This window comes from Hyposmocoma kahamanoa, unplaced genomic scaffold, assembly GCF_003589595.1.
Source record: "Hyposmocoma kahamanoa isolate Upper Pololo Valley unplaced genomic scaffold, ASM358959v1 92, whole genome shotgun sequence".
NCBI classification, from domain to species: domain Eukaryota; kingdom Metazoa; phylum Arthropoda; class Insecta; order Lepidoptera; family Cosmopterigidae; genus Hyposmocoma; species Hyposmocoma kahamanoa.
The window spans coordinates 14726697-14754451 of NW_020654748.1; the positions used below are offsets into that span (position 1 = coordinate 14726697).

General features: G+C 35.6%; 1 protein-coding gene across 1 annotated transcript in view; it reads right to left on the reverse strand.

Annotated features, from left to right (window-relative positions):
* The window catches only part of LOC113236513, a 49517-nt gene that overhangs the window by 1947 nt on the left and 19815 nt on the right, over positions 1-27755 (reverse strand). Inside the window, exon 3 of the mRNA XM_026472620.1 lies at positions 629-794. Within this exon, the coding sequence (XP_026328405.1) occupies positions 629-794 (166 nt within the window). The remainder of the gene's footprint in view (positions 1-628; positions 795-27755) is intronic.

Genomic DNA, 27755 nt, shown 5'->3' on the forward strand with positions numbered 1-27755 from the left:
GGCTTGGATATTTGAATGAAGCTGTTCACATATAGTACAACACGATTAACTGTCGATCACGACTTTTTTGACGTTACGACGACAGACTGTCGTGACAATGAGAAGAGGTAGAATGACAGTCGTCAGACGATAAATAAAACGTCACGATAAAAATGTTGCGACTGATAATCGCAGCTTGCACGATTCTGTCGTATAAACGACAAGGCGGCTGACAGGCCGACCGATAAATTGTCGTCATGATCTAACGGGAACAGCTAGACACGAGAGTTGTTCAACGATAAAATAAACGTCCACGACACAGTCAGAACAGATAGTCGTGATATGGGAACAGGTTAGACGAGACGGTCTAACGACAAATAAAACGTTACGGCATTATGGGAACGCCTCTTAGTGTACCTACCTCATATACAGCCTGATTTCACCCACTGCTATGTATAGGTCTCAAGATTTTTCTACCTACCTACTTATAAAAAACTAATCTGTAAGATAGTAAGCTGTGATAGTTTTTTGAACTTTGAGATGACGAATATTGTGTAGTGAGTAATTGGGAGAGGTCAAAAACGTTTATTTTGAAGTGGAAGCTTCACGACCTAGATAGGCTTACGTCTAAAAAATAGATGATACTAACCAACAACAGATCCATCCTTAAGTCTCCTCTCCTTTCGATACTGTCCATTGTGTGTCTGGTACAGGAAGTAGCGCTCGTCGTCTTCGTCGGTTTGGATGTGGAACTGGTCAGGGTCCTGCTGCGGGCTGTAGCCGTCCAACGCGGCTAGGGTACAGCACGCGCATACCTGTAATGATTTACGTGAACCAAATTAGGCTAAAAATAGTTTCATTTCCTATGTGTAACAATCGCGAAAACTTAGGCTTATTAACTATATTAGCTACGTGCATTAGCAGCTATGCTATAAAATTTGAATTTTCTTCATTAATTTTGCTCATCTGTTCTTTTTGATTACTACTAAATTAGCCTGTATTAATAATTAAGTAATTTAACTCGTATACCTATTTGTTTTATAATAAGCGGGAAGTTGGTTCTTCCAGAAACTATTTTCCTATTTGAAGATGCATGTAATTAAGTAATATCAAGTGACTGGACAAACTAGTCGTGCGTCTGATGGTAAGGACACGCCTATCCATAAATGTTGCAGTACCGCTCACAGCTTCAAATCGCTAAGATTAGAGGGGCACTGCCACTGCGACCATCACTCTGAGACAGACGTTGAAAAGAAGGACTTTTCATAAGTATAAGACATTCGTTTAATACTTTGGTTATTGCCATTTTGTGTAGCATTGTAGCTGGCAGCATATTACTATATATTAAGGCAAAAGCTGGTAGACTAAAGCATTAGATTCATAACTCGCGGGCAGAGTGTGGGAGTCTGGATTGTTTGCAACAATTGTTTATTAGAGGTGGTGTCAAGGACGCCGAGGAACACTTGGTGGAACTAACAATAACGTAATCAGTACCTAAATATATCATTATATTACACTAATTACTCATTGTTCTGATGAAAACATGACTATAGTCTTAATATTCGGATTATCAGGAAAAAATATATGTTGCAGTAAAAGTGTACTTTTCAAACCAAGTTTAATTTAATGATATTTTAATCAGTATGTTTTCATTGAAACGTCCGCCAGCGGTCGTGTGTGCACTATCCATAAAATCGGGCAGTCGCTGGGAAACAATAGGATCGGCCGAATTAGAGACAGTCAGCAATTTGTTGAACAATAGATGCTAACCAAGCCCTGAAGGCCGAGATGGAGCAATGTACACCATGGACCTACCGTAGATATGGAAATATATAAGAGTTACATTAATCGTGTGTAGTCATGCCATGGAAAGCAGGCCATAATCAGTATAAATAGTATTGTACAAGTACATAAATAAGTTTGTCACTAACTACCATTTTTTTAAATTACTTTGATCTTGAACGTACAAGGTCCACGTTAGGAAAGAGTTATAATTAAAAAAATCACAAATTCGAAAAAAACTTAAGTTAATCCTGAATGGAGGCGCGAAAATATTTTGATGACTAAGTACTTACATCTCATTGCATGATGTAAAGTTGTACCTGTGCATGTGAAACAAAATATTAGTATATTCCCTTTAATTTAAATTAATTCTGTAGTGCGCCGCGTTCAATTGTTATTATTTTGACAGATGAAATAATAACGTTTACGTCTGCACTTAATTAATCTTGTACCTAAATTTTTAATTGGGCACGGTCGGATGCAGACAAGGAAATACACGGCGTTAAAAACAGATGTTTCAACCTCGTTCAATGTTACTCGTATTGTTAAGGAATAAAAATTGTCCATCATCACCTAGAACTGTGATGATGCAGCCTCGGGGAACCTACGTGGGTTGACAACTAAACTGTACGCGGAAGTATCTAGACACATGTCACGATCGATCACACTTGATTACAGTGAGAACATGTGCACATTAACATAATCATGGCATTTATTTATTGTTGACGGTGTTGATTATCCAATTGTGTAGTATTTTTCATTAATTATTGTTGGATTTGTAAGGTATTTTTGAATAGGAAGATTGTGATAGAATGTATTAGTAAAAATAAAATGGCATTTTTTTTATAAAAAAAATAAGTGCGCATTATTCACTGTCCTCTTGAAAAAGCCCAAGTTATGGCGTTTAGGAAATCCTAGGAATGGAAGGGAGTTTTATTTTTACCAATATAATCTGTTACAATCATACTATTCAAAAATACCTTATAAATCCAACAATAAATTTAAAAAATCTGTAGGCAGGGAATTCCACTCCATAGCCGTTCGCCATATAAATGTGGAAGCGAAACGCTGCGTTCGAAGCCTTAGAATATCCACAACAAAGGGGTGGAACCCTAGCTTACATCTAGTCCCCCGATGATGAAAACGGGAAGGCGGAATTAAACCGTGCAATTACCTCGCACAGTCTCCGTGATATATTCTGTAGAATAGCGGTAAGCAGGCAACCTTACGGCGGTGATCAATGCTCTGCAGTTTTACCTCAACTAATTCCAAGTCACCTATAAGCCTCTTGGCATTCTTTTCAACTGAATCCAGGGCATTTAGCAAATCCATCACTTAGGTGGCTTTTTTGGACTTTAATTTGTAAGTCACTCACATTTGTGAATAGCCAGTACGTCGAATAAACTACACATACTTTGGAAAATGTGTGAAATTCCAACCCGCAGAGAAGATACGTGCCTAGAAGTGTGTACTATAATGGGTTGATAAAAATATGAACAAAAAGGTACGATTGTTAAGAAAGACTGCCATTGATACCAACTAAACAACCGCTAGCAACATTAGTCAACCTTTTCTAAGAAACAGATATCTCACTACCTAAAAGTATTTACAATACTTTGTTAAAGTAAGAATAACTTCCGCGAGTTAAATGCACTTTTTATATAAGGAAACCGTAGTGAAGTGTGTTAGGTAAACCACACAAACAATGGTATTTCTCCACAGTCAAGCCTAATTGTAATGAAGGACGAGATTTGCATGCGAATGCTTGAAATTTGACGCATGTTTTGGCTATGAATACTCAGCCTTAGAGAAACTAGCGGAACTAAGTAAAAAGTATTATCAGACAGATGACTGTCCTATATGGAATCATTGGGTGAAGCTGACTGTAAAGGGTTGAAGTTTTCCCAGACCGGTACAGCAGTTATTATTGTGTTGTGTGTGTAGTTTTAAAGTAATATAAGTATACTAACATTAGTTAATAAGTGGTTGTATAATAAACAAAGTATATGGATTTTTAATTATCTGAAATAAATTATTATTTTATTATAATTAAAATTATAAGATGGAACACAAACAAAAATTAATTCGATCCGGCTAGACTCAAACCAGCGCCTTCATCATACTGTGGTTGTAAAGAAGATCATACGCTGTTGCTCATTCGTAAGGCAGATTCCCCTGAGAAGAATGAGCAAGAAACTCGAGGGGATGCTCTTAATGAATATATGTTTGAACACATACAGTTGCTTAAGCTGTACCAAGCACAAGTCCGGTCGTGCATGGAGTACTGCTGCCACCTTCGGGCTGACTCTGCTACATACCAACTAGCCACTTTGGATTCAATTGACAATCGTGCCAAGGGGCTTATAGGTGGCACGGAATTAGTGGAGGCGAAGCTGCAGATCCTTGAACGCCGCCGTAAAGTTGCCTGCTTATCGGTATTTTACTGGAGATATCACGGAAAGTGTTCGATGGAATTACACGATATAATTCCGCCTTCTCCTTTCCATCACTGGGGACTAGGTCCACCCCTATGTTGTGGATGTTCCAAAGATTCGCACGAAGCGTTACGCTTCCACATTTATATAGCGAACAGCTATGGAGTGGAACTCCCGGCCTGCAGACTTGCTCCTTGAATGTTATAACTTGGGCCTTTTCAAGGCGAGAGCGAATAGGCATTATTTAAGTGCACACCTATGCTCCATCGTCGACCTCATCGTCACTTTCTGTCAGGTGAGATGGAGGTCAAATGCGCACTTATATTTTATATAAAAAAAAACATTTACCATTTACAATATTCATTTCAAACATCTTCGATCGAGACTACCTGCAAGAACTAAACTGGTCACTACCACGGATTGTTGTCATCCAAGTAAGCAGAAGCAGTATAATAAGTAATAACCTTTAGTATAAAGTTTTTATTTTAAACCTCGTAGTTGGCAAATTTGGAATACCAACCGGAATTTTATTATAACATTGAGATGTTAATGAATTACAGAATCTTAAAAAAAGGACAATATGAGTTGTCCTTTTTTTAAGATTCTGTAATTACAACGTATAAAAATTGAGTACGAATTTTTCCGTGCTCGTTGCCGATTTTTGTTTAGTAAATTTCTTTTATCTCTATTTGTAATATTATTATAATACAACATGAAAATTTAAAAATGTATAATCCTAAACCTAATTTTAGTTATGCTCATCTTATACTACTACTAGCTATTCTGCATATCATTCGGTATGCTACGTATATAGGAATATTATTTATATCGATGTTTATTATTTTTGATGACGTAATGAATTAAGTTAGTCAACTTTGCATTTATTTATATTAACTAGATTGCTATTGGAAAATAATTTTAGGAAATTTTTCATTGTAATATTCGGTTTATTGAATATCGCGATGTTTTACTACCTTGATATTCAATTATTTTTTTGTGAACTACTCTACTAATCTACTTTTTACTCTACTAGTTTGTTGTAATTATTAATACAAAGATCGAACACTAAAAAATCCTTCGATCTCGCTGGATTCAAATCAGCGCCTTCAGCACGACGCTCTCCCAGCTGAGCTAAAGCACGAACCAGCTTACTTCCCAGATTTTTCTATGTGCCTCGTTGCAGATCTTTCTTTTTTGCCCTAGCGCTGTCTGTGAGAAATTTTTGAAAGTTTTTTTCATTACTTAATTTCAACTGTAAGAGACATACTATAAATATCTCTTATTAAAATGCTTTACTTGGCGGAGTGCTTAGATTTTATCAAGCGTGGATAAGGTGCAATTTCCTGTTGAAACAAAAATGAATTTTTAGTCGTTAACATAACTATTAGTCGGTCTATAGCATCGCTACAAAATTGTAGTCTGGTATGTTGTTACGACGACCTAGTGCTCGATTTAAGGGCCTTGTTATGCTGGATACTTGGCATTGCATTGTTTACGTCGTCGTACAATTTGTGCGTGACAAAAGCGAAAACGTGAATATTAAATAAACAAGTCCTATTAGTATGTAGTTACCTCATACATTAAGGAGCGAGTTTCGAACGTATGTAAGTTATTATAGGTTAAATTTCCTTGAAATAATGATTTAACATGACTCTTATGCTCGAACACTAAGATTCTTTTCATTTACAGTGGTTCGCTGCCCATCGTTGACTGTATGATTGTATATAAAATCGCATACATATTTATCAGAATTTTATAAGATTATAAACTCGTAAGTAACATTGTATATATTTAGGAGAAAATACTGAAGATTTTTAGAATGAAAACTGAATTTCCATTTCGTTATGTGTATTGCACGTTTGTACATGACAGTACAAAGTTTGAATTTTTCTTTCGAACTAATATTAACTCTCATAACTAATAACTTTAACTATGCTTTTTATGTTTATAAAATATTATTTCATCATCATCGATTTTTTAAGGGAGATACGTACAATACATCGCTTTATTTAATAAGTTTACTAACCAATTTGTTCTAACCAGGAAACGACAACAATGTCTAAATTAAGTAATAATACATTTATCAAAAGATAGAAAAAACGATTTCGTGTAAAAAAGATGTAGGAAAAAATATGTCTCATAATAATCGCGGACAGAATGAACAATAACAACTAAAATTAGTTACAAAATGACGCAGAAGTCACATCATCTTGTTAGGCAGGAACAGTTAAGGGCAATTAAACCTACAATGCAAAATATCAACCATTTTAGATTGAATTTCTTCAAACTCAAACCCAAATCATGTTTATTTCACAGGTAAGCAAATTATACATGAATTCGCCATATTATTAAACTCTAGTGCTCATTCGTAAGGCAGATTTCCCTGAAAAGAATGAGCAAGAAACTCGAGGAGATGCACTTTGTAAATATATATACGAATGCATTTACTATTTACAATATTAATTTCACACCACTTAGATCAAAACTATCTGCAAGAACTAAACTGGTCACTACCGCGGATTGTTGTCATCCAAGTATATAATCATAAAACATCCAAGCAGTATAATAAATAATAACCTTTAGTGTACAGTTTTTATTTTAAACCTCGTAGTTGGCAAATTTGGATTATCAACCGGAATCTTATTACAACATCACCTATTGTCCTTTTTTAAGATTCTGTAATTATAACGTATAAAAATCAAAGCCCTTTTTAGAGTAAGATCACAATTTCACCAAAAATTTGCCTTGTGTTATTGTTTAACTTGCTAGACGCCTATTTTGTTAGTGGTTTTTTTTTTACATTTTCAGCCATATTTTCATTTATCAAAAAAAATGTTTTTATTGTTGTTAGTTTCCGCGGTAGTCCGAAACGTTGGTTTGTTTGAAAAAATATAAATGCGTATATATATGAGTATATTTGTATTTTTTGAAACAAACAAAATTTGTATATTTTATTTTAGTTTATTTATTTATTTGTATAATTTTGTTATATAATAATCAGTTCTGCATACTTTCTTACATAGTTCACCACAGCAAGGGTTGGATGGAAGAAATCTCTTCTAGAATAAGCGTACTTAAAAGCAGTAGAGCTCCTTGTGAAAAAGTTCGTCCTAGCAAGTACCTTACCTATTTCTGTCATCATGCGTAATATGGGCATTACTATGTTCCAGTTTTTAACTGGTGAAATTATAGGCACATTTCAACTTATGTTTTACCTTTCTGTACGTCCTCTTTAACATTGTGTTTTAATGAGTTTTGTTTGTGCAGCAAAGAATTCAACGTGACACATTCTCTTAGTTAGAAAAATCAAAGTGTAAATTAATAATTAAATTTGTCGAAATTATGTGACAGGCTCTAAATAATTGCTTCTTAATTATGTACTTATTACATTATTCTCAGCCCAGCTGTGTTTATTAATTACGTTTGTAATTTTGAGATTGGTATAAAAGCAATTGATACCGTCAGATTTAGCATTAGTGAATTTGTCTCTATACAATATCTTCAACTAAATTGCACAAAATGAAATTGGTAAGTTACATTTTAGAACATAAACTGTTTTTTTTTCTGCCAAGTTTTTTGGTTATGAATAAAAAATTGTTCAAGTGGTAGCGCATACTTTGTACGCTTATTTCACGATTGCATTTATTTTTGTTCTTTAACGCACGCACACACACATACACACATAAACACACACGCACGCACAGCCCCGCACTAGGGAAACCCAGTATCGCGGGTGCCATGGACACACATAGACCAGATGTTTTAGTGAAACTATCAATGTTCTACTTATTTATTTTTTATGTTAACGATCGTCTTTTATTTTAGTTCGTGGCAGGTCTATGCTCGATCGTAATCGTGATCGCAGCCACTGCGGCAGCTCCCACCTTACACGAAGGGATCAATCTGCCCGCGCTAAAGCATCAGGACGACCGAGATGATCTAGGCCAGTTCACGGTCCACTACATCACAGCTGATGGCACCGAAAGGAGGGAAAGCGGTCGCCTCATCCCAACTGCAGATGGACGTGCTCAAGTCCTGATTGTTGATGGAGAGGTGTCATACATAGGTGATGATGGCAAGAAATATACTATTGAATACAGTGCTGGAACCGATGGTTATATAGCTAAAGGAAATCATCTACCGATCGCACCTGTAGTCCCTGATAGTCAATAAATAAATTTCCAGACATGCGCAAACGAAAGTGTTATTTATTTTTCCTTGACATCGGTTACTTGTAACAAGACATAGTAGGTACCTATACATGTAGTTTGTATGCAAATATAGCTTTTTGTTGTCATTTTACCTAACAAGAATTAAGTCTCATTTCACCAGCTAAGCAAGAAGTTTTGACCTTATCAAGAGGTGATTCGTTTTGCCTACAAACTTTGATAACGTCATCGATAAGGAATATGATACTTGCCATTAGTGTTCATTCACATTTTTGAAATTGAAAACCATGTATATACATTGATCTACCAAAGGTCAAGGAATATTTTGAGATTTTACGATATCATACCTGGTGTTGCCACTACAGATCGATTTCCTTAAAAAATGGCGAATGATCTAATTTCTGGTAGATAAAGACAAAATAATGTAAATAAAATAAGAATAGGTATAACCATTAATCAACACTTACGAATGAAAGAACCTCAATACTTTCATATGAGAAGACTAAAACTACTATTTTATGTTATAAAAATATATTAAATCTTGATTAACATTTATTATAAGTAGGTAAGTTACCCAATCAAAATGTCCGGAAAATCATTGAACTTGAACATTTCATGCTGATTTCTATTTTTGCGAAGCGGAATGCGAGAAAAATAAGCTTTATCTAGTTGCAAGTTTTGCAATAGCCACCATGTTGTAATTTCGTTCTAAGATGAGGGAAATATTTTTTTTTTGTACGGTTGACCAAAAGAGTTGAGATTATTGTATTGTATTCTTACTCTGTGATTTTATTTGACAATGGGTGTCAATATTCAATACATTAAAATTAATAAATTAAAAAAATATGTGGAAGAAATTATGCCAAAGCATGTTCAATAGTGCAATTCTTCAAAATCTGAGTGATAGCAGAAGTCGTGCTTAGAAGAGTACAAAAAGGAGTCAAGTACATTGACCTACAATCGTCAAGTAATAACGCTTATTAGATATAGTAGGACTTTTTAAGAAGCAATAAGTCCTCTTCTAGTGGTTTACTAGAAGAGAGTTAGTTGGTGACTTGACTTCTGTTGTTCATGATTCTAAATTTTATTGATCCTGTGGGTCTCTATTTGCTAAAATGACTGATTGTAAATGAGTTGCCATGTGACTTTAGCACTAATTCATGAATACATTATTACATACCTCATAATATAATCATTTAGAAGAAGAATTTTAATTTCGTTATGTGTATTATGCATAGTTATAGGACAATGAACGTGATAGTACACGAAGTTTATATTCTTCTTTCGAACTAGTACTAACTATAATTGACAACTTTAATTGTACTGTATATGTTTCTAAAATATTGTTTGACCATCATTGGTTTTTTTTGAGGGAGGTACATATTTAAAGGTACAGTTCATTGCTTTATTTAATAAATTTTCTAACAATTTGCTGTGACCAGGAAACGACAACAATGTCTAAAGTAAGTAATAATCAATTAATCAAAATATTGTAAAAATAATTCATGTATTACTGATGGAGAAAAAATATGTCTCATGATAATTGTGGACAGAATGAACAACAAACAACTAAAATTACACACATCAAAAGTGTCTAGGGATCAAGTACGTTTAAGAGTATTGCTGCAATTAGGGTTAATTATATTAACTTTTTTGTATCGCTATTGATACTTTTTAGTGAGTTTTAACATTTAAATAAGGAATATTGTTTAAAATTCGATAATAAGAAGAAAATCGATTGTCAATGTGGTTTTGTATAAAAATGAGTTATAGCGTTTTGACAAAATCATTACAATATCTGCATCGGAACCGACACAATTTACATTATTATGGAGAGACGACATCATTTAACCCGAGAAGTGATGATGCGAGCCGTCGGAATGTTGGAAGCTGGTTCCAGGCAACGTGCTGTGGCTTTCACTCTTAACACTACACAGAGCGTCATAAGTCGCCTCTGGACGCGCTATCGCATGACGGGCAGCGTGGCCGAGCGACATGGAGGACGATCTCGCATCACGACTCGCAGACAGGACCGGTATATCCAAAATACTGCTCGACGGAATCGTACCATGACCGCCATGTTGTTGGTTACGAGGCTCCACAGCTCCTCAGGCTTGCTAATAAGCGATCAAACAATCCGAAATCGTTTACGTGAAGTGGGTCTGCGATCCCGAAGGCCGCTCAGAGTTCCACCTATTGCACCCTGCAATCGCAGGACTCGTTTACGATGGGCTCGCGAACACAGAAACTGGGAGGAAGAAGACTGGCGCTATGTGTGCTTTTCGGATGAATCCCGCTTCGGTATGAGACCGGATACAAGACGTACTCGAGTTTGGAGAACATCTGGACGTCATGAACGTTTGAGATATTGTCAGGAAGTTCATCCATATGGTGGGGGAACAACAATGATATGGGCCGGTATTTGGATCGGCGGAAGAACCGATCTCATTTGGATCAGGGGTAACCTCAATGCTCAAGTTTACGCAGAGAGGATTGTTTCAGATGTTATCATCCCTTTGCGAGGCCAGTTGGGTGATTCATTTCAACTAATGCATGACAACGCACGTCCACACACGGCTAGAGTCGTAACACGCATTCTTGCCGAAGCTCGTATCAACGTTCTGCCGTGGCCTGCTCAATCGCCAGACCTCAATCCAATTGAGCACGCATGGGATATGCTTCAAAGAAGAGCTGTGCCGAGTATGCATACCGTACATACTCTACAACAATATTTTGACTTGTTACAAAACACATGGGCGGCCATTCCTCAAAGTGATTTTGATGAACTCATCTTAAGCATGCCAAATCGCTGTAATTGTGTGATTCGTGTTAATGGTGGAAATACAGATTATTAATTTTCTTATCTTTACAATAAAAATGAGCAAAATCATCATTTTCGCCATTTTTTTGTCATTTAATTGACGCCGTTAATTTGAGTTTTTTCCCACAATTTGCAAAAACATCAATTTTAGTTTATTTTAATTAAATATAGGGGTAAGCGGTTAAATAAAACAAAAGCATTAAAGTAAGAAGTCGTCCTGGAAGACTGGATTTGGTAAATATTGCTTAAATAATATTTATTTTAAAAATATTCACTTGATCCCTAGACACTTTTGATGTGTGTAGTTCCAAAATGACGTAGTACATATGTAGATTTTGAATCGTCTTGTTGGATTAAGGATCAGGGGCCCTATTTTCGAAGTACGAAAGACATAGTTACTCCTGTTTTCCCACTATGGATGACTAGTGTTTCAATCGGGGTTAGGTTAGAACTAAGAATGTAACAGTATGACAATGAATGATTCGACGTTTCGAACGAGCCCATCTTTTCGACTTCGAGAGCCATTCCGTAGGTCATCCACATTGAGAAAATAGCTGTAATTACGGATTTCGTGGTTCAAAAGTATAAGGATAGTATAGGGCCCCAGATAAGGGTTGTTTATTGTTTTTTTTCGAAACCTTCCTGTTATTTGAATATCTAACACCTGTGATAACCATGCAATGTTTCTAAGAAATTATTGACACCAAATATAATATCTTACAATTAACAATATATGAAAATTGTATTCTATCCAGGCGAATTTAAATAATAATGTAAAGTGCATAATGTGCTAGACATCCGTATCAATTACCTGGTCTCAAACTAGGGACTGTACTATGAGTACCAGAGCACTAGAGAAGGGCAGTCACTCCAGGGCATTGCCCAGATCACCCAGGACAGTAGCAATTTAGAGAAGTTAATTTCTCACCGCGAACGTCAAAACAAATTATGATGACGTTTTAGGAAAAGTGACATACACATAATACACATAATTTAAATTATGTGTATTTTAATGTTATAGAATAGGATGGTAGAGTAAAGATTTTCAAATGTTTAAAGTGTTGTTGGCAATGTTTATTTATTTTCAAGACGCATATAGCCGGAATACATTTCTTTTGAACTTTGAATGTGTGCTCAATGTACGGTGCATTTCCTCAAAAAATGTTTTCACAGTTGGTTGCTACGTAACCGTAGGTGGCGGTCACTAAAGCGTTTACGTTTACTATTTTTGATAGCCTAAATAATGCATATATTGTATATTATTGTTTTACACTAATAATATATATATATATAATAATATATATAAGGTTTTAGTCCTTTTCACAAACATATTAATGGATTTGACAATTTAAAAATCGCCTACCTCACTGCTTTCATAAATAACTCTAGTTTGCAAAGTTTTATTGTTTACTTTTTTGTTTAAAGTTATACATCATCTGCAAATAATATAATCGGCTGGTAAATTGATTTATAAAAGTAATTTATGTATAATAAGAATAACAATGGGACCATATGCGCTACCTTGAGGTACTCCGTAAGTTGTTATTCTCTGTGTTAATGCATAAAACGTCAAAATTTTAGTTACAGGAGGATTTACCCTATGTACAATGAAGTCTATTTTTAAGGTAGGATTTTATTGTTATAATTTTTATTTATTTATAAACATGACAGAGTTTACATATATATTATTTTACATTGTCACAAAAACCAGTTTACTTAATTTAGTTTTGACGACTTCCGCGGATGAGTGACTTGCACACCGGTTTTCGTGGTACCATCTCTGAGGTCCCGGGTTGGATCCCGGCCGGGTTAGTGTAGAAAAACTAACTTTTCTATATTGCCTCGGTTCTGAATGTTTCTTGTGGTACTGTGTTGTTTCCGATTTCTATAACATAAACGCTTTACCTACTTACTTTGAGAGAGCAAATGTCATGTTGCCTAATATTTACATTTATATTAGTTACGTCCCGGGCATTGCCTATTACACGACCTGCAGCAAAGCACATGCCAGCCATGGTTTAGATAATTTTGACTATTGTGTAGTTGATTTTATAAGATTTTGGTTTGTACAGTGACACAGTCTCTTATTTACAAAAATGCAATTATGAAATAATTAAATTAATTATTTTTTTAAAATTATGTACCCGCTCCATATAATTGCTTCTTGATTATGTACTTATTATATTATTCTGAGCCTAGTTGTGGTGTTAATTACATTTGTAATTTTAACATTGGTATAAAATGTACGGATTCCAATAGATTTAACATTAGTGAATGTGCCTCTAAACAATATCTTCAACTAAAGTGTACAAAATGAAATTGGTAAGTAATATTTTACAACATAAGCAGTATTTTTTTTTTACTTTTATTCGGAACTACTGTGTCTGTATTGTACAGGTGGAGCAAAAAAGATGTGAGTGTATTGCAGCTGGTAGTTGTAATTTCTTTGGTTCCCTACAGAATAATTCAAATTAATATTCAAACAAATTTTGTCGACAGCGCATATCTTGTACAGTTATTTCACGAATACATATATATTTTTGCTGATTAAGTTCTTTCTTATCATTAGTATAAGCAATTCATGACATATTATCAGATATTTTTGTAAAACTATCGATGTCGTCTGATCTGATCGTCTTTCATTTAAGTTTGTGTGCGTGATCGTGATCTTGATCGCGGCCTCTGCGGCTGCTCCCAACTTTCACGAAGAGACCCACCTGCCCGCGCTAAATTATCAGGACGACATCTACTACATCACAGCCAATGGCACTGAAAGGAAAGAGATTGGTCGCCTCGTCCCAACCGTTCAAGTCCCCATTACTCAAGGAGAGGTGTCCTACATAGGCGATGATGGCAAGAACTATACGATTCAATACATGGCCGGAACCGATGGTTATACAGCTAAAGGAAATCATCTACCCGTTGCCCCTGCAATCAATGATGGTCACTAAATAAAACTGAAAGACATTGTAAACGAAAGCGTTAGTTATTTTTCCTTAACGTTGATTCATGTAACAAGTTCACAGGAGGTATACCCGTGGATTTTGTATACAGTATACTAGCTATCTTATGTAACTATTTTCTTATATTAAGATAAACTAGTTCTTAGGTTTTCGCGATTGTTACACACAGGAAATGAAACTATTTTTCCGGATTTAAATCGCGTATATTTGCTTTTTCAAACAAATCGACGTTTCAGGCCCTTTACAGGTCCCATGGTCACGTCTGTACCATTAATTTGGGATTCAGTATTTCCTCTAATGAAAAATCCCAAACAGAGATTAAACTATATAAATCTATAATAGTTTCATTTCCTATAAGATAAACTAGTTTCGTACGTTTCTCACGTTCTGAATAGTTGTCATGTAATGTACTGTGATAAAGTTATGTGCGACGTCATTGCGGTTTATGATTCACTAAGACGCGACGTTGTCCTTAAACTGTTACAAATTGGTCCTGGACCTAGACTGTTATCGACAGTTTGCGGTGAGAGGTGTTTGAGCAACTAGTGCCGGATGATACACCCACTTGTGGCAAGCTTCGCATTAGGGTCACAACCGGCCTTCCGACATTGCGAAATTATACGTTATGCAAATAACATTAAGCTAGGAATAACATAACAAACTCACTTAATAATCCACTGTAATCTTACAAATCACAAAGTTATTTTCAACCTGGCAAAAACTCAATAGATTCCCAATAAACTTCCGCATAAATACGCATTATCCTTAAAAGGATTATTGAAGCTCGTAGTAATCGATTTACAATTAAAACATCAGTCTTTTAAAAGATTATTATGACAGGATAGTCGAGATATGAGAACGTATTCTGTGATTCGTTGAGGAAAATAGAGTGGGCGCTAAGCTGTTTATCGACATGCTATTGAGACTTGAAGTTTTGTACTGAAGATATTAGTGAGCGTATAGCAAAGGTTCTATTAGTGTTGGTCGCGCTGGTGACCGTGGGCGCCACCTACAGAAATTGCGTAGGTTCTGGGGAGCGCAAGTCCGCATTGCACGAGGCAAACTAACCTTGTAACTCATGCTTATCAGGCGTAATTTACATTCCTTATTGAACAATTCATTTACATGTGTCCATAAATGTAAAAATTGTTGCGTGTTGATCTCATGCGAATTCACATCGACATTATAGTACTAAGGTGTAATTTAATAACAGGAGGATTTTATATATGTACTGTAGTAGCAAAAAAGTGGATGCGTGCTATTGGTTTCGGAAGCAGTACGTTTGTCTTTAAGTAGTAGTAGAGCTTCTAGTGAATGAGTTCTTCTAGGGAAGTATTACCACTTTACCTATCTCTGCAGTAATGCTCACATTACTGCGTTCCGGTTTTGAAGCGTAAGTGTGCTAGTGAAATTACTGGCACATGGGACTTGTCAATTTATGTCTTGGGGTGATGAGCGCAGGGACAGGGGCTTTGAGTGGCATTGCAACGGTAATGGAAAGGCGTTTCGCTTGCCACTAGGCGCATGACTTGTTCGTCCCATCGCCTTTATTAAAAAAACACATCTTGAATAAGCCTATACGGCGATGAAAATATTATGTCGAAAGTGTCTGTCAATAAAAAAAATAAAAGTTGGTCGAAACGATAATGCGACGTGTAATAAAATAAGGATTACTTTCGCTTAACAATTACATAACAAAACAGGAACTTGTCTTTGCAGATATTCAGAGTAAAACTAGAAATATTTACTCTTTGTTTATTCAGTTATAAAGGCATAAAATGAAGCTTGTTCGCTTTCTTTAATGTTTATAAAACATTTTTGTTGGAACGAGAGGAGTCGGTTACGTTCTTGTTACGTTAACTAATTTCGCAATAATCTAGGTTAGTGGGTTTTACATTTTTGCAATGAATGCTCTTGATAAGGATATATTAATATATTCAACGGGTATGAAATAGAAATACCAATTATATAATTAAATTAAAAGACTACTACGGCAGTTAATAGTACAAATACCTTTTCTTAAGTGAGAACTAACGTACACGATATACAATGAAGGGAACGGTTTACGTTCTTTGAAAATGTAAAAGAATGGTATTTGGAGCAGAACAAAGGGCTGTAAAGAATTCCACGGCAATCTTTTATTGTAGAAAGTTCGCATTTGACTTCAAAGGGTATTCATGGGGCTCATTAGATGAGTTTTAAAAGCGCGTGAGTGCGTGTACGTCTGACAGACGTCATAGGTAACATTCCTTACCGTTTGTGTCATTAGTAGCGTTGTAACTGGAACATGCATTTGCAATGCAGCACGGCGTAGTTCTGCGAATCCGAGAAGCTTACACTAAATATTTCCTTTATTTTATTCCAATATTTCCAATTGCATAGCAAAAATTTTTGGACGCAAACTTAAAACTTTTGAAACTATAAAACATCTAAAAAAGTTGCAGTTTGTATCTTCTGATGAATGGGACTTTAGAACTTATCGCGAAGGAAAATGTCAGCTGCAAAAACCAAATTTCTCTTACAAAAACAGCGAACACATTTGCATATGCGAGGTACGCAATGATCTTCCACCCGCCTGATGGTTTGTTCCGGGCTCAGTTCCGCGCAAACAATGAAAGTGATGCTCGCACCACAATGCACGAAGGTTCTCACGCGACGAAAGCTAATGACGTAATCGTGCACGACATCGCCCATGGTTCACAAACGCCAATAAGGCTTTTCCAGATAGTCCTGTACTTGTACATTTTATCAGAGTTCTTCATTCTCATGGCTTCCATTACCGAGTATTGCATTGCTCGACGTAAATACCCATTACGTTGAAGGAAAACCCAAAAATGTATTACGTGTTTTAAAGGAAATCTACAATTAATGATAAGCTTATGTTATTTGATATGGACAGGATTTAGCGGGAATTGTAAAATAAACTAGCTAGCTAAAAGCCAAAACGAGAATTTTTCGCTGTTATGAATTATAGTGAAAAAAAAACCTTTTAATGGCTCCATCATTTTCGTTCAGTGACTTCAAATTTTGACAGGTCAGATGTGGAAAATTAAACGAAAAACATTGGAAAAATATCCGGAAAATATTAATTTTTCTGAAACATGATTTTTTCAAAACGGAAATTTTTCCATGACACAACACTAGATGAAACACGCTTGTCTGAAATATGCCTTTTCAGTCTGACCTCAATAATATCTACTATACTTTGGGTCAGTTTTTCCGTGTTTTTCCAGTACACGGTAAAAAATATGTCTACGCATTACTGTTACTTAAGGCATTACTTAAGTATGTTCTAATAACTTAATATAATTAAGGACACTGTAATCTCGTAACTCCGTCCATTATAATAGAAATTCAGTGTTTAGTAGCCCTAACCGCGACCACACGTCGACCTACCTTGCGCTTGGGCCATGTGACCCAACTTATTGTATTCTGAGAGTTCATAACACGCAATGCCGTCGTACTTGTGTGAATATATCTCATAATAAATTCATACATAATGTAATACGTAGGTTAAAAACTTGTAAATTACGTTACGTTTTTGAAATTACTTAATGCGACTTCAATTCTATGTTATTTAAATGATAATGTTATATAAAAAATGTCTTAATAAAATATTCATAAATATAACAAGAAACGTATAGTTGACAGTTTACGTGTCTTATGTTATGGTTTTAATTGTTTTTCCAAAAAAATACTTACAGCCTTGGGAATAGTGAATGTTGTAATATGTCTGACATATTTAGGTCAGCATGAGTCCATGAGTCCGGTAACTGTCTTTTATAGCGGTGAAGTACAAATTTATAAGTAGAATTGGTTTAACCAAAGTTACTGAGAATTAAAATTAAGGCTTACCATTTAATATCCTACTGTTTCATTACGTCATTAAACTAGCAATACGTACGTACGTAAACAATAATAACAAATCGAAGCTTTTCTAGACATACTAATGATCTTTATTTATCAAATAAAAAGAAGTTTACATTGCTGTGTGGCTCTGACTTCCGAATTATGTAGCTGATACTCTATCTTTTGGAAGTCAAATTCTTCCCAATAAGAGACAGTTTGTAGCGATATTCTAATGTACAGAGTTTAAGAGAAAAATAAAGATGATAAACAATAATACCTAAAACAAAAATAAAACAGTAAAGACGATAACAAATGATATATTTATAAATATTTTACTCGGTTCCACTAGTCTTTAGAAATATATGTTTGACCAATCCGCTGAAGTAAATAATTCATCTACATATTTACTGAATAACTCAACAAAACTGTTACCTACATTATATGAATTTAATGCTGTTTCATTTTTCATTCCATTTTTGAATGTACATGTAACTGTATCCATTGTACGAATGCAATTTTTTTAACAACAAAACAAATTGCATCTCATAGTCGTGACTGAAACGATTAGTGAATGTCAGCGGTAATAAATATGCGGTCGCTTGCCGTTAAATTGACATGTCCGTTCGGAAGTCCAAAACATTTCCATATTAGATATATTACACAACCTCGTTACACAAGTTTGTGCGACACTTTGGCATGTGCCTTAACCTCATACGCTTTCTAATTGATGCGTCTAAGTGGAAACGCCGATTGAGACGAAATCAAAACATCATTATCTAATGCCAATTACTTACTCTCAATTGATCAGTTGAGCAACATCGATGCCATCTCTGGTCAGACACTTTTCGACTGTTTCTGATCACGACTGCTGTAATAATCAGCAGTGGGTGGGACACCCACTGTCGCTTAATTTATTTGGCTTTTAATACACCATAATTGGTCTTGTTGTTTTAACTATAGCGCAAGTACGCAGTTTGTATTTATTTTTATTATATGTCCTTAGTAAATCATTATTCGTAAGATATTTCTTAATAAACCTGAAATGCATTTCAAAGTTATGGCTCTTACATAATTTACGATCAAAATTAAGTGTGTTCTCAATTCAGAGCAAATGGATTTGTTCATAGTTACTCTTAATAACTCAATTGCGAACTCTACATTATTACATATCGCTTCGTAAGAATATTAATTTATGGAATCTATTAGTTATTTAACGCATCAAATGAGATATGTAATGATGTCTTAGTTCATGACCAGTTTTTGATATCTTCTAGTTAATTTTATTGATATGTGGTGATGGATGACTACAAATTTCTTCTACTTAACATAAACTGTTTGTAAACCTGACATTGGATTTTGTATGCACAAACATCTGAATTAGTCAATGTGACACACGACTTCGATCCTTTGAACAGTGCAGTAGTAGACGCTAACAAGGCCAGTATGACCAAAAATATACTAAGCTTAATACGTTTCAATGCATTGTACATTTTATAGCCTTTTCGTCCCGCACAATCCCTCTGTCCAAAGCAGGCTGAGTCACCGAGTAAACATAGCGACGTTGAGTCAAGTTATTGAATCGGTCCATGTAAGGGGCGAGCAAGGAAGGTGCCGGCTACTTTCACCCACGCAGACAGGTAGAGCACGTCCACGACATTACGGGCCCCTGTCAAACGATGTCACTGCTTTACGTAAACGCTCGTGACCTGCTTGGATTCGCAGCTTAAGGATTAAAAAAAATGAAACGTCATGCTGTTTAATACGCATCACGACATAAAGCGAATAATTAGGTGTATTTTGTTGCATTGTACAATTTATTTAGCGTGATATTGTAAATAAGTTGCATAGTAGGCTGCAAAAGAGCAACGTGTTACAGAGTTCATATAAACAATTTGATATTATGGAACCACATGAATGATAGTAAACGTAACAAAATACGATTTTTTGTTCAGATAGTGTATCAAGTGCGATAAAATCGCCAATGCCACAATAAAATAGGCGTAACATCGATAGCTTTAGTCACGGCGTTTGGTTACGGTTCGTGCAATATGTCACTGCGTTTCTGGTCGCTACAATTATAGCAATTACGATATTAAATTACTTACGATTTGGAACAGTGTCGAGAGTTCGCAATGTGTGTAACGGTGGGCTAATAAATCAAACGCCAGATGGAGCAACGTTATAGCTACATAGCCATTATACATATAGACAAATGACAAATGAATTTGATCTTATGTCCCAATGATCAATAATGGAGATCACGATTTGCTCACCGATAAAAATAAATAAAAGGTATAACAAGGACTGATAATACAACGCTTCCAAAATGAAATACTGAGGACAATAATGGGTGCTCCTTGGTATACACAAAATGAAGATCTGCATCGCGATTTAGATGTAGAGCCAGTACATAAAGTGATAAAAAAGTACGCCGAAGCTCACGAACATAGACTTCATCATCACGTGAACATAGAGGCTATACAGCTACTTGTCAATATAGATATAGTTACGTAGACTAGAAAGAACTAAACCTTTTGGTTAGTGTAGTTACATTATAGTGTAGTTACGTTATAATAAAATAAATATTGTGTTAATAAGACTATGAACACAAGAACGAAGTATCTTCCCCTTAACTAATATTACAAGATATTTGTCAATAGACAATTTCTATATACAAATTACATTTATTTTAGAAAATTATGGTAAATTAAAATTATTTATTAGTCTTGTAAAAAGGCTAGATTGTAATTAGTTATAAGGTTTAGTTTAACAAATAAAAAAATAAGTACAACTTCCATTACGCGTTTTTTATAAATCCTAATATTTCTCATTGACAACAAAGCTTTTTTACGGTAAAAATCCTTCGATCAAATAAGCTTAAGTAATTAATTGCATGATAAACATCACACGTGTTTAAAGTGCTCAACAGCAAATAATAGCACCTTGTCGACGTCATCTTGATGCTAATTAATAACGTACTTATAGCTAAAGTCACAGTTTAATACAGGAACAGTAATCTCCTTGAAATAAACAAGTGACTGCAGTTAGATTTGACACTGATCGCAAATCGTGTGCGTTAATCATTAGATTCGTCTCTGTGACATTGAAGTATACGATAGCTTATTCTTGTGATTAAGAGCGGTTACACACCGTGATTTTTAGTAGCGATGCAGTAGCGATACAGTCGCTAATCGTCTGTATTTACTCACGCGATGCAAACGCGATACAAACACGATGCAAACGCGATGCACGTTTTAAATTAATTAACAAATATTTTTATTTAATGTATTTATTCAATTCCCTTTCAAATTTACAATTAACAAAATATTGTGCATAAACCTATACAAATTTTTTGGTATATAATTATTAAACATAACATAATCGCGCGTTTATATCGATGCAATCGTGCGTTGGTATCTGTGCAATCGCGCGTTTGTATCGATGCAGTCCCGCGTTTGCATCGATGCAATCGCCTATAAATCGCAAGTGTAGCGATGCAATGGCGCGTTTCACGAACGCGCGTTGGCATCGCTGCTAAAAATCGTCGCGTGTAATCACTCTCAGCCTTGAATGGCTCAGATGGATGATTTTCCCAACGAAGGGAGGCAATAGTATTGCTTGGGCGTGCAACCTTCGACACGGTCGCTCAGCTGATAACATTGTTTTTTTTTTCAATATAGTTTTTCCACGTAAAGTCCGTTAATTTTTGGTAGACGGTTTCGCTTTTGGAAAGTAGGTGAATGCAAATTAACGGTGCTAAATGAACTAAACACTTATTATGCGTTTTCCGCACTTTACTGTTTGTTCACTCGCTAAAAGCTTAAATTTTCGTTTTGCAAAAGGAACCCACCGATTTACACATGTTTTTATTTAAAATATTGGTATGACATAATACTACTTGTTAACGTAGTTTTAGCATCTTTTATTATAGTTTTTGCCGTCATTACAAAAATAATTTTATGGACATGGAAAAATATATTACAATTGTGCCATTCTTAACAGACTAAACTAAAAAAACTTATTTATAAAAATTTTATTTGTACATTAAATGTATTAACGGTATTAAAATAGACGAATAGTTTTTTAAACAGATTATTACATAAATATTTGTAAAAATTGCTGTAAGTAATAATTGTAGATTGTGGGTATTATTTTCATTATTTAAAGTTCGAATGTGGTCTGTGTTCGAAAATGTCTACTTTGGTCTTCTATTACCAAGAAAACTTATTATATAAAATGAACTCAAATTTATAGATATATATAACTTTATCTCAGAAATGTTATTATTTTTAACAACGTTTGTTTTGTTTGAAAAGTCAGAATTTTTACCTATTTTTATAATACTATAATACGATTACGCCTTTTTGTTACATCCATTTAATAAAGTAAATATATTTTTTTATGATACCAAATGACGGGACGAACAATTTGTGCGACTAAGCGACACGCCTGTCCATAGGAGTTGCAGTGCCATTCAGAGCTTTAAATCGCAGTAATCTATCAAAGAGCACTGCCATTGCGCCCGTCACTCTGAGACATAAGTTGTCAAGATTCATGAGCTTGTAATTTCTCCAGCACCCTTACTCTTCCAAACGGGAACACACTCGTGCTCACATTACTGCAGAAATAAGTATGGTGTCAGTGCTTTCCTGGACGAACTCTTTCACGAGGACCTCTGCTGCTACTAAAATGATGATAATATGACAATCTAGATTAGTTTAAGAGCATGCGGTTCCTTTTATGACATGACAGGTAATTTGTGGGCGCAAGTAAATTGCGACTGTCATGTCAGGTAGGATTGGACGTGGGTACCGGCGAGGACCTTGTTCAAAATAAACCATTGTCTGTAATCCTCGGATGTTGACGACCAAGGTGACTGTATTATTTAATTAAAGGTAGCTTTACATCATAATAATCAAGCTTGGGAGCTAGCAGTTAATGAATCGTCTGAGAACAATACATCCGTATCTCGAAAATTACATTTTTTAATCTGTTACACCTACATTGTTGCCAAATACTCTACGACCTTTTTGTCTAGTATTATTTATGTAAAGTTTATTTCCTTGCTTTAAAATATTATAAAGCCAGTCTTCACCATAATTGCAGTAACTTTTAAAACGACTATTTCAAAAATACTTTTAATTCTTTTTAGTAGTTAATAAGGCCTAAAACCGGTGGGAAATGGGGAATAATGAAAATCATCACGGCATCACTTATATCGCGTGCTTAGATGCGCCGTAATCGAGCCTTGACTCCGATGCCACCTCAGGAAGAGCGTTTTGCTTATCATTAACACATACTTATGATTCGTTGGAAGTAATTAGAAATAATAATAGTTCGCCTACTAACTAGTCTCACTTCTGGACACAGGCTTCCTTCCACATTGAGAGGGTTTAGGCCGTAGTTCTCACGCGGGCCCAATGTTGATTGGGAACTTCACACACATCGTTGAGTTGCAGATGTGTGCAGGTTTCCTCACTGTGTTATTCTAAAGAATAAAACTTGAAAGGGTTGTAACCCTAACTAGCCGTAAACCTGTTCACGGCGATGAAACGGGAAACTTCCGGTCCACAAAATTTATTAAAGAAGTAAAGTTTAAAGAAAGGGCTGTAACAATAAAAAGGTAAATGTAAAAAAACAGGTACAACAGTATAAAACACTCCCTACACTTTATTATTAAGGCACTTACCCCTAAATGGGCCGAGTAACTGAATTACAGATATAGGTACACGAAGGCTGTAGGCTTATAAATTATTACACATGATTTAGCTTATTTAATGATTATAAACGTAGTAAAGAACCAAAATTAGCGATTATTTGCGATGGAATTTGAAACAGCTTCGACTGTTGTGGCGGTTGAGCTGGGAGTGACCGTGGTACGAAAACAAAATGAGAAAGTGAAGGAAGATGGAACAATTCAAATTTAAAATTTAAATACATGTAAAATAAAAAATGATAGGATACAAGCGGAGAGAGGCGATACAAAGAGGTGAGATGACGGTGTAAGGAGGTCACACCGTCACAAACTTAAGCTTTCGGTAAACCGAAAGCTCATGGTGAGTTTCAAATTAATGACGTGCATAAATTCCGACAAACTCAGAGGTGCAAACCTGGATTTGATGCAAACCTCTGCTTGAGAAGCGATAGGTCAAACCATTAGGCTTCATTATTATAAATGACATGTCTTTTTTTTAACGCACACACACACTCAACATAGGCCCGCACTAGGGAAACCTTGTGTCGCGGGTACTATGGACACACACAAAGACAACCACAAATGACACCAAAACTTACGAGATAAATAAACGTAGGCCGTACAAATATTTCTCCCGTCCCGGGAATCGAACCTGGGACCTCGACTTGGCAGTCCGGCATGGTAACCGTTCGGCCACGGAAGCAGTTGAAATCTAAGTATTAGTATATTAAAAATCATAAATACTGTCGTATTTAGTAGTTAGTAGCAGCTTGTGAAAGAGTTTGTCCAGGGAAGTACTGCCACCTTACCTATTTCTGCCACTAAGCAATAATGTTAACATGACTGTGTTCCGGTTTTGAAGGGTAAGGGTACTGGTGAAATTACAGGTACATGGGGCTTGTCAACTTATGCCTCAGGGTGACGGGCGCAGATCTTTGCGATTTAAGTTCTGAGTTATGGACAGGCGTGTAGCTACACGCACTTCCAAATGAGATGGTAAGCTTACCATCAGGCGCACGACTTATTCGTCCCGTCACTAGATGTTATAAAAAAAGTGTTGTCTTCTGTGTAGGTGTACATACAGCCTGTAAGCAGTAATAATTCTAGGTGATAAGGTAGTCGTTAAAATATTCCTAATTAGTTACGTATTAATATTTTAAACTATTTTTGCAATAATTATGCCTGACATCCATGAACACATTAAGTTTTTAGAAATTCAGCGCATGATTGTCACTAATTATAGGCTTTTTTACCACGGTATGACTTCTTTTTGTTTTCCCGATATTTCGCATGTGGATACAGTGTGGTTTGTCGAAAAAAAGTGAGTGACAATGGTAACGCCGTAAGTAATCGAGATGAAGGTAGTCGCTGACAGTGAAAGAGGGTACACAGATATATCTGTCTGTTCTTAAAGTTGTCATCTACCGCTGGCCAGTCAACCCAAGCGCGTAACCGTTCTGAAATGTCAGGAAAAGAACTCATATCCTGGTCAGAAACTGTAAGTAGTGATGATTATTACTTTGGTGAATAACAACGAAAGCCTTAAAGTCTATAATTTTGTGCATGATCGTTGTCTAGGACAGACATAGCAACATAGCGGGCAGTAGCCAATAAAATTTAAAAAAAAAACAAATATCATGAAACGTCGCCGCCGTCGCACACGTCGTTAAAATTTGTAATTTCCTTTTTCTCGAATGTTATAATTTAATAATACAATCCACCGGCATTTTATTTCCACTAGGCGTAAACAATCGTTTTTTGTTTTTCCCATTATTATTAAAAATGAAATAAAATTTAAACTTTTTTGAATTGTTTATGATTATCGCTCTTGTATCATCTGTATGATCTTAAAGAGAACCTTATCTTAACCAGTAGGTGTGTACGCGACCTCGGCGGCATCTTTCTAAGTTCCTAACTTGTCCAAATATTGCAATTGCTTGGTACGTTTCGTGAGCATAGTTTTAATTATGACGTTGGTCCAAGTCATAAACACCCCTGCCTTTTTAATAATAGAAGGTAAATAAAATGACAACACATACACGTAGGATTTTTTTATAATATCAAGTGACTGTAAACTACGCGCCTGTCCATAACAGTTGCAGTGCCACTCAGAGCTTTAAATCGCAAAGATCTGAGGAGCACTGCCACTGCGTCCGTAATCCTGAGACATAAGTTGACAAGTCCAATGTGCCTGTAATTTCACAAGCCCCATTACCCTTCAAAACCGGAACACTCTAATGGTGACATTACTGCTTGGCGGCAGAAATAGGTAAGGTGGCAGTACTTCCCAGGACGGACTCTCACAAGGACCTCTACTGCTACTAAATGTATATAGGAGCATATACAAGTACAATATTTTTTTTCTTACATATTGTGGTAACGTTTGGTTTGTTTGGAGGATTTCATAAATATTTAAAAATAGTTATAGTATAGTTGTGGTTGTAGCATAGTAGTTATACCGTATTTATATCGACGGTGTTTTGTAGAAAGAGGACTTAAGCGACAACTGCCTCCGTGGCCGTGGGTTACCATGCCGGACTGCCACGCAGAGGTCCCAGGTTCGATTCCCGGGCCGGGAGAAATAGTTGTATGGCCTACAATTATTTATCTCGTGAGTTTGGGTGTAATCTGTGGTTGTCTATGTGTGAGTCCATGGCACCCGCGACACAGGGTTTCCCTAGTGCGGGGCTATGTTGAGTGTGTGCGTTATTTATTATTATTTATTTACTTATTTATTTAGTGGATTTTTACGCGAGTAAGTTTTAGGTTTTAACGACTGTTTCTTTAAACATTTACGTCCTGTTTTAAAATTTTATATTAAATCTGAAACTTAATTAAACCAAAAATGTCGTTAAAACTCAAAACATACTCCCCTGAAAAATCTACGAAATGTCGTTTACGCTCTTTCTACAAAACACTGACGATATAGTCCCACTGCTGGGCATAGACCTCCTCTCACAATGGACTGTAGATGTAGTTACTATGGGGGCCCATTGCGGATTGGGAACTACACACACATCATTAAACTGCTTTGCAGATGTGTGCACGTTTCCTCACAATGTTTTTCTTCACCGAAAAGCTTATAGTAAATTTCAAACTAAATTTCACACATAAATTCCTAAAAGTCAGAGGTGCAAGCCAGGATTCGAAATCATGACCCTCTGCTTGAGAGTCGGTAGGTCAAACTATTAGACTACCTACATATTTTCTGTATATTGCAAGTTATTTTTACAAGTGGTAAAAAATCGTCGACCATGAGATGTCGACTGTATGTGTGATAGTCAGCCGTGACCATGAGACCTGTAAAAAACCCGAAATGTTTTGTAAAGTTATTATAACATACAAACATCGCAATACTTAGGAAAATTCAATCGATCCGGCTGGATTCGAACCAGCATCCTCAGGCAATCCGTGTCAGGTGCTCTGCCAATCAAGTCACGGAACTGACCAGCAGACCTTACGGACTTTTTTGCTTGTTGATCTTTGTTTTTTTTTGTTTTGTAACGACTTTTTTGCCGTAACGCCATCTGTGAGAAATCTATATCTTCACTAAGAGAAGGTACCTTTATAGCTGCCATCACTTGACTACAGATGTCATTTTAACAATAGTAATTATTAAGTTTATTGAATGTCATGATCTTTTACTGCCATTATACACAATATTTTTTTGTGGATTGTGGAGTTTACTATTTGTTATAATTATTACAACAAAGATTGAAACATGGGCAATGAAAATATTTTTCCGTATTTAAATCGCGTATATTTGTTTTTTCAAATAAACCAACATTGACCATGGGACCTGTACAGGGGCCGAATCGTTTATTTTGTTTGAAAAAACAAATATACGCGATTTAAATCCGGAAAAATAGTTTCATTTCCTATGTGTAACAATCGCGAAAACCTAAGAACTCGAAAAGATCAAAACATTATAAAAACACCAATTTGGAACGCGATTTTACATCCAAAAAAATAGTTTAACTTCCAAGATATATTAATCGCGAAAACTTAAGTAAAGAATAAATTTTGGATTGGTATCATATTGTTGCATTACGCAAAAGAGTG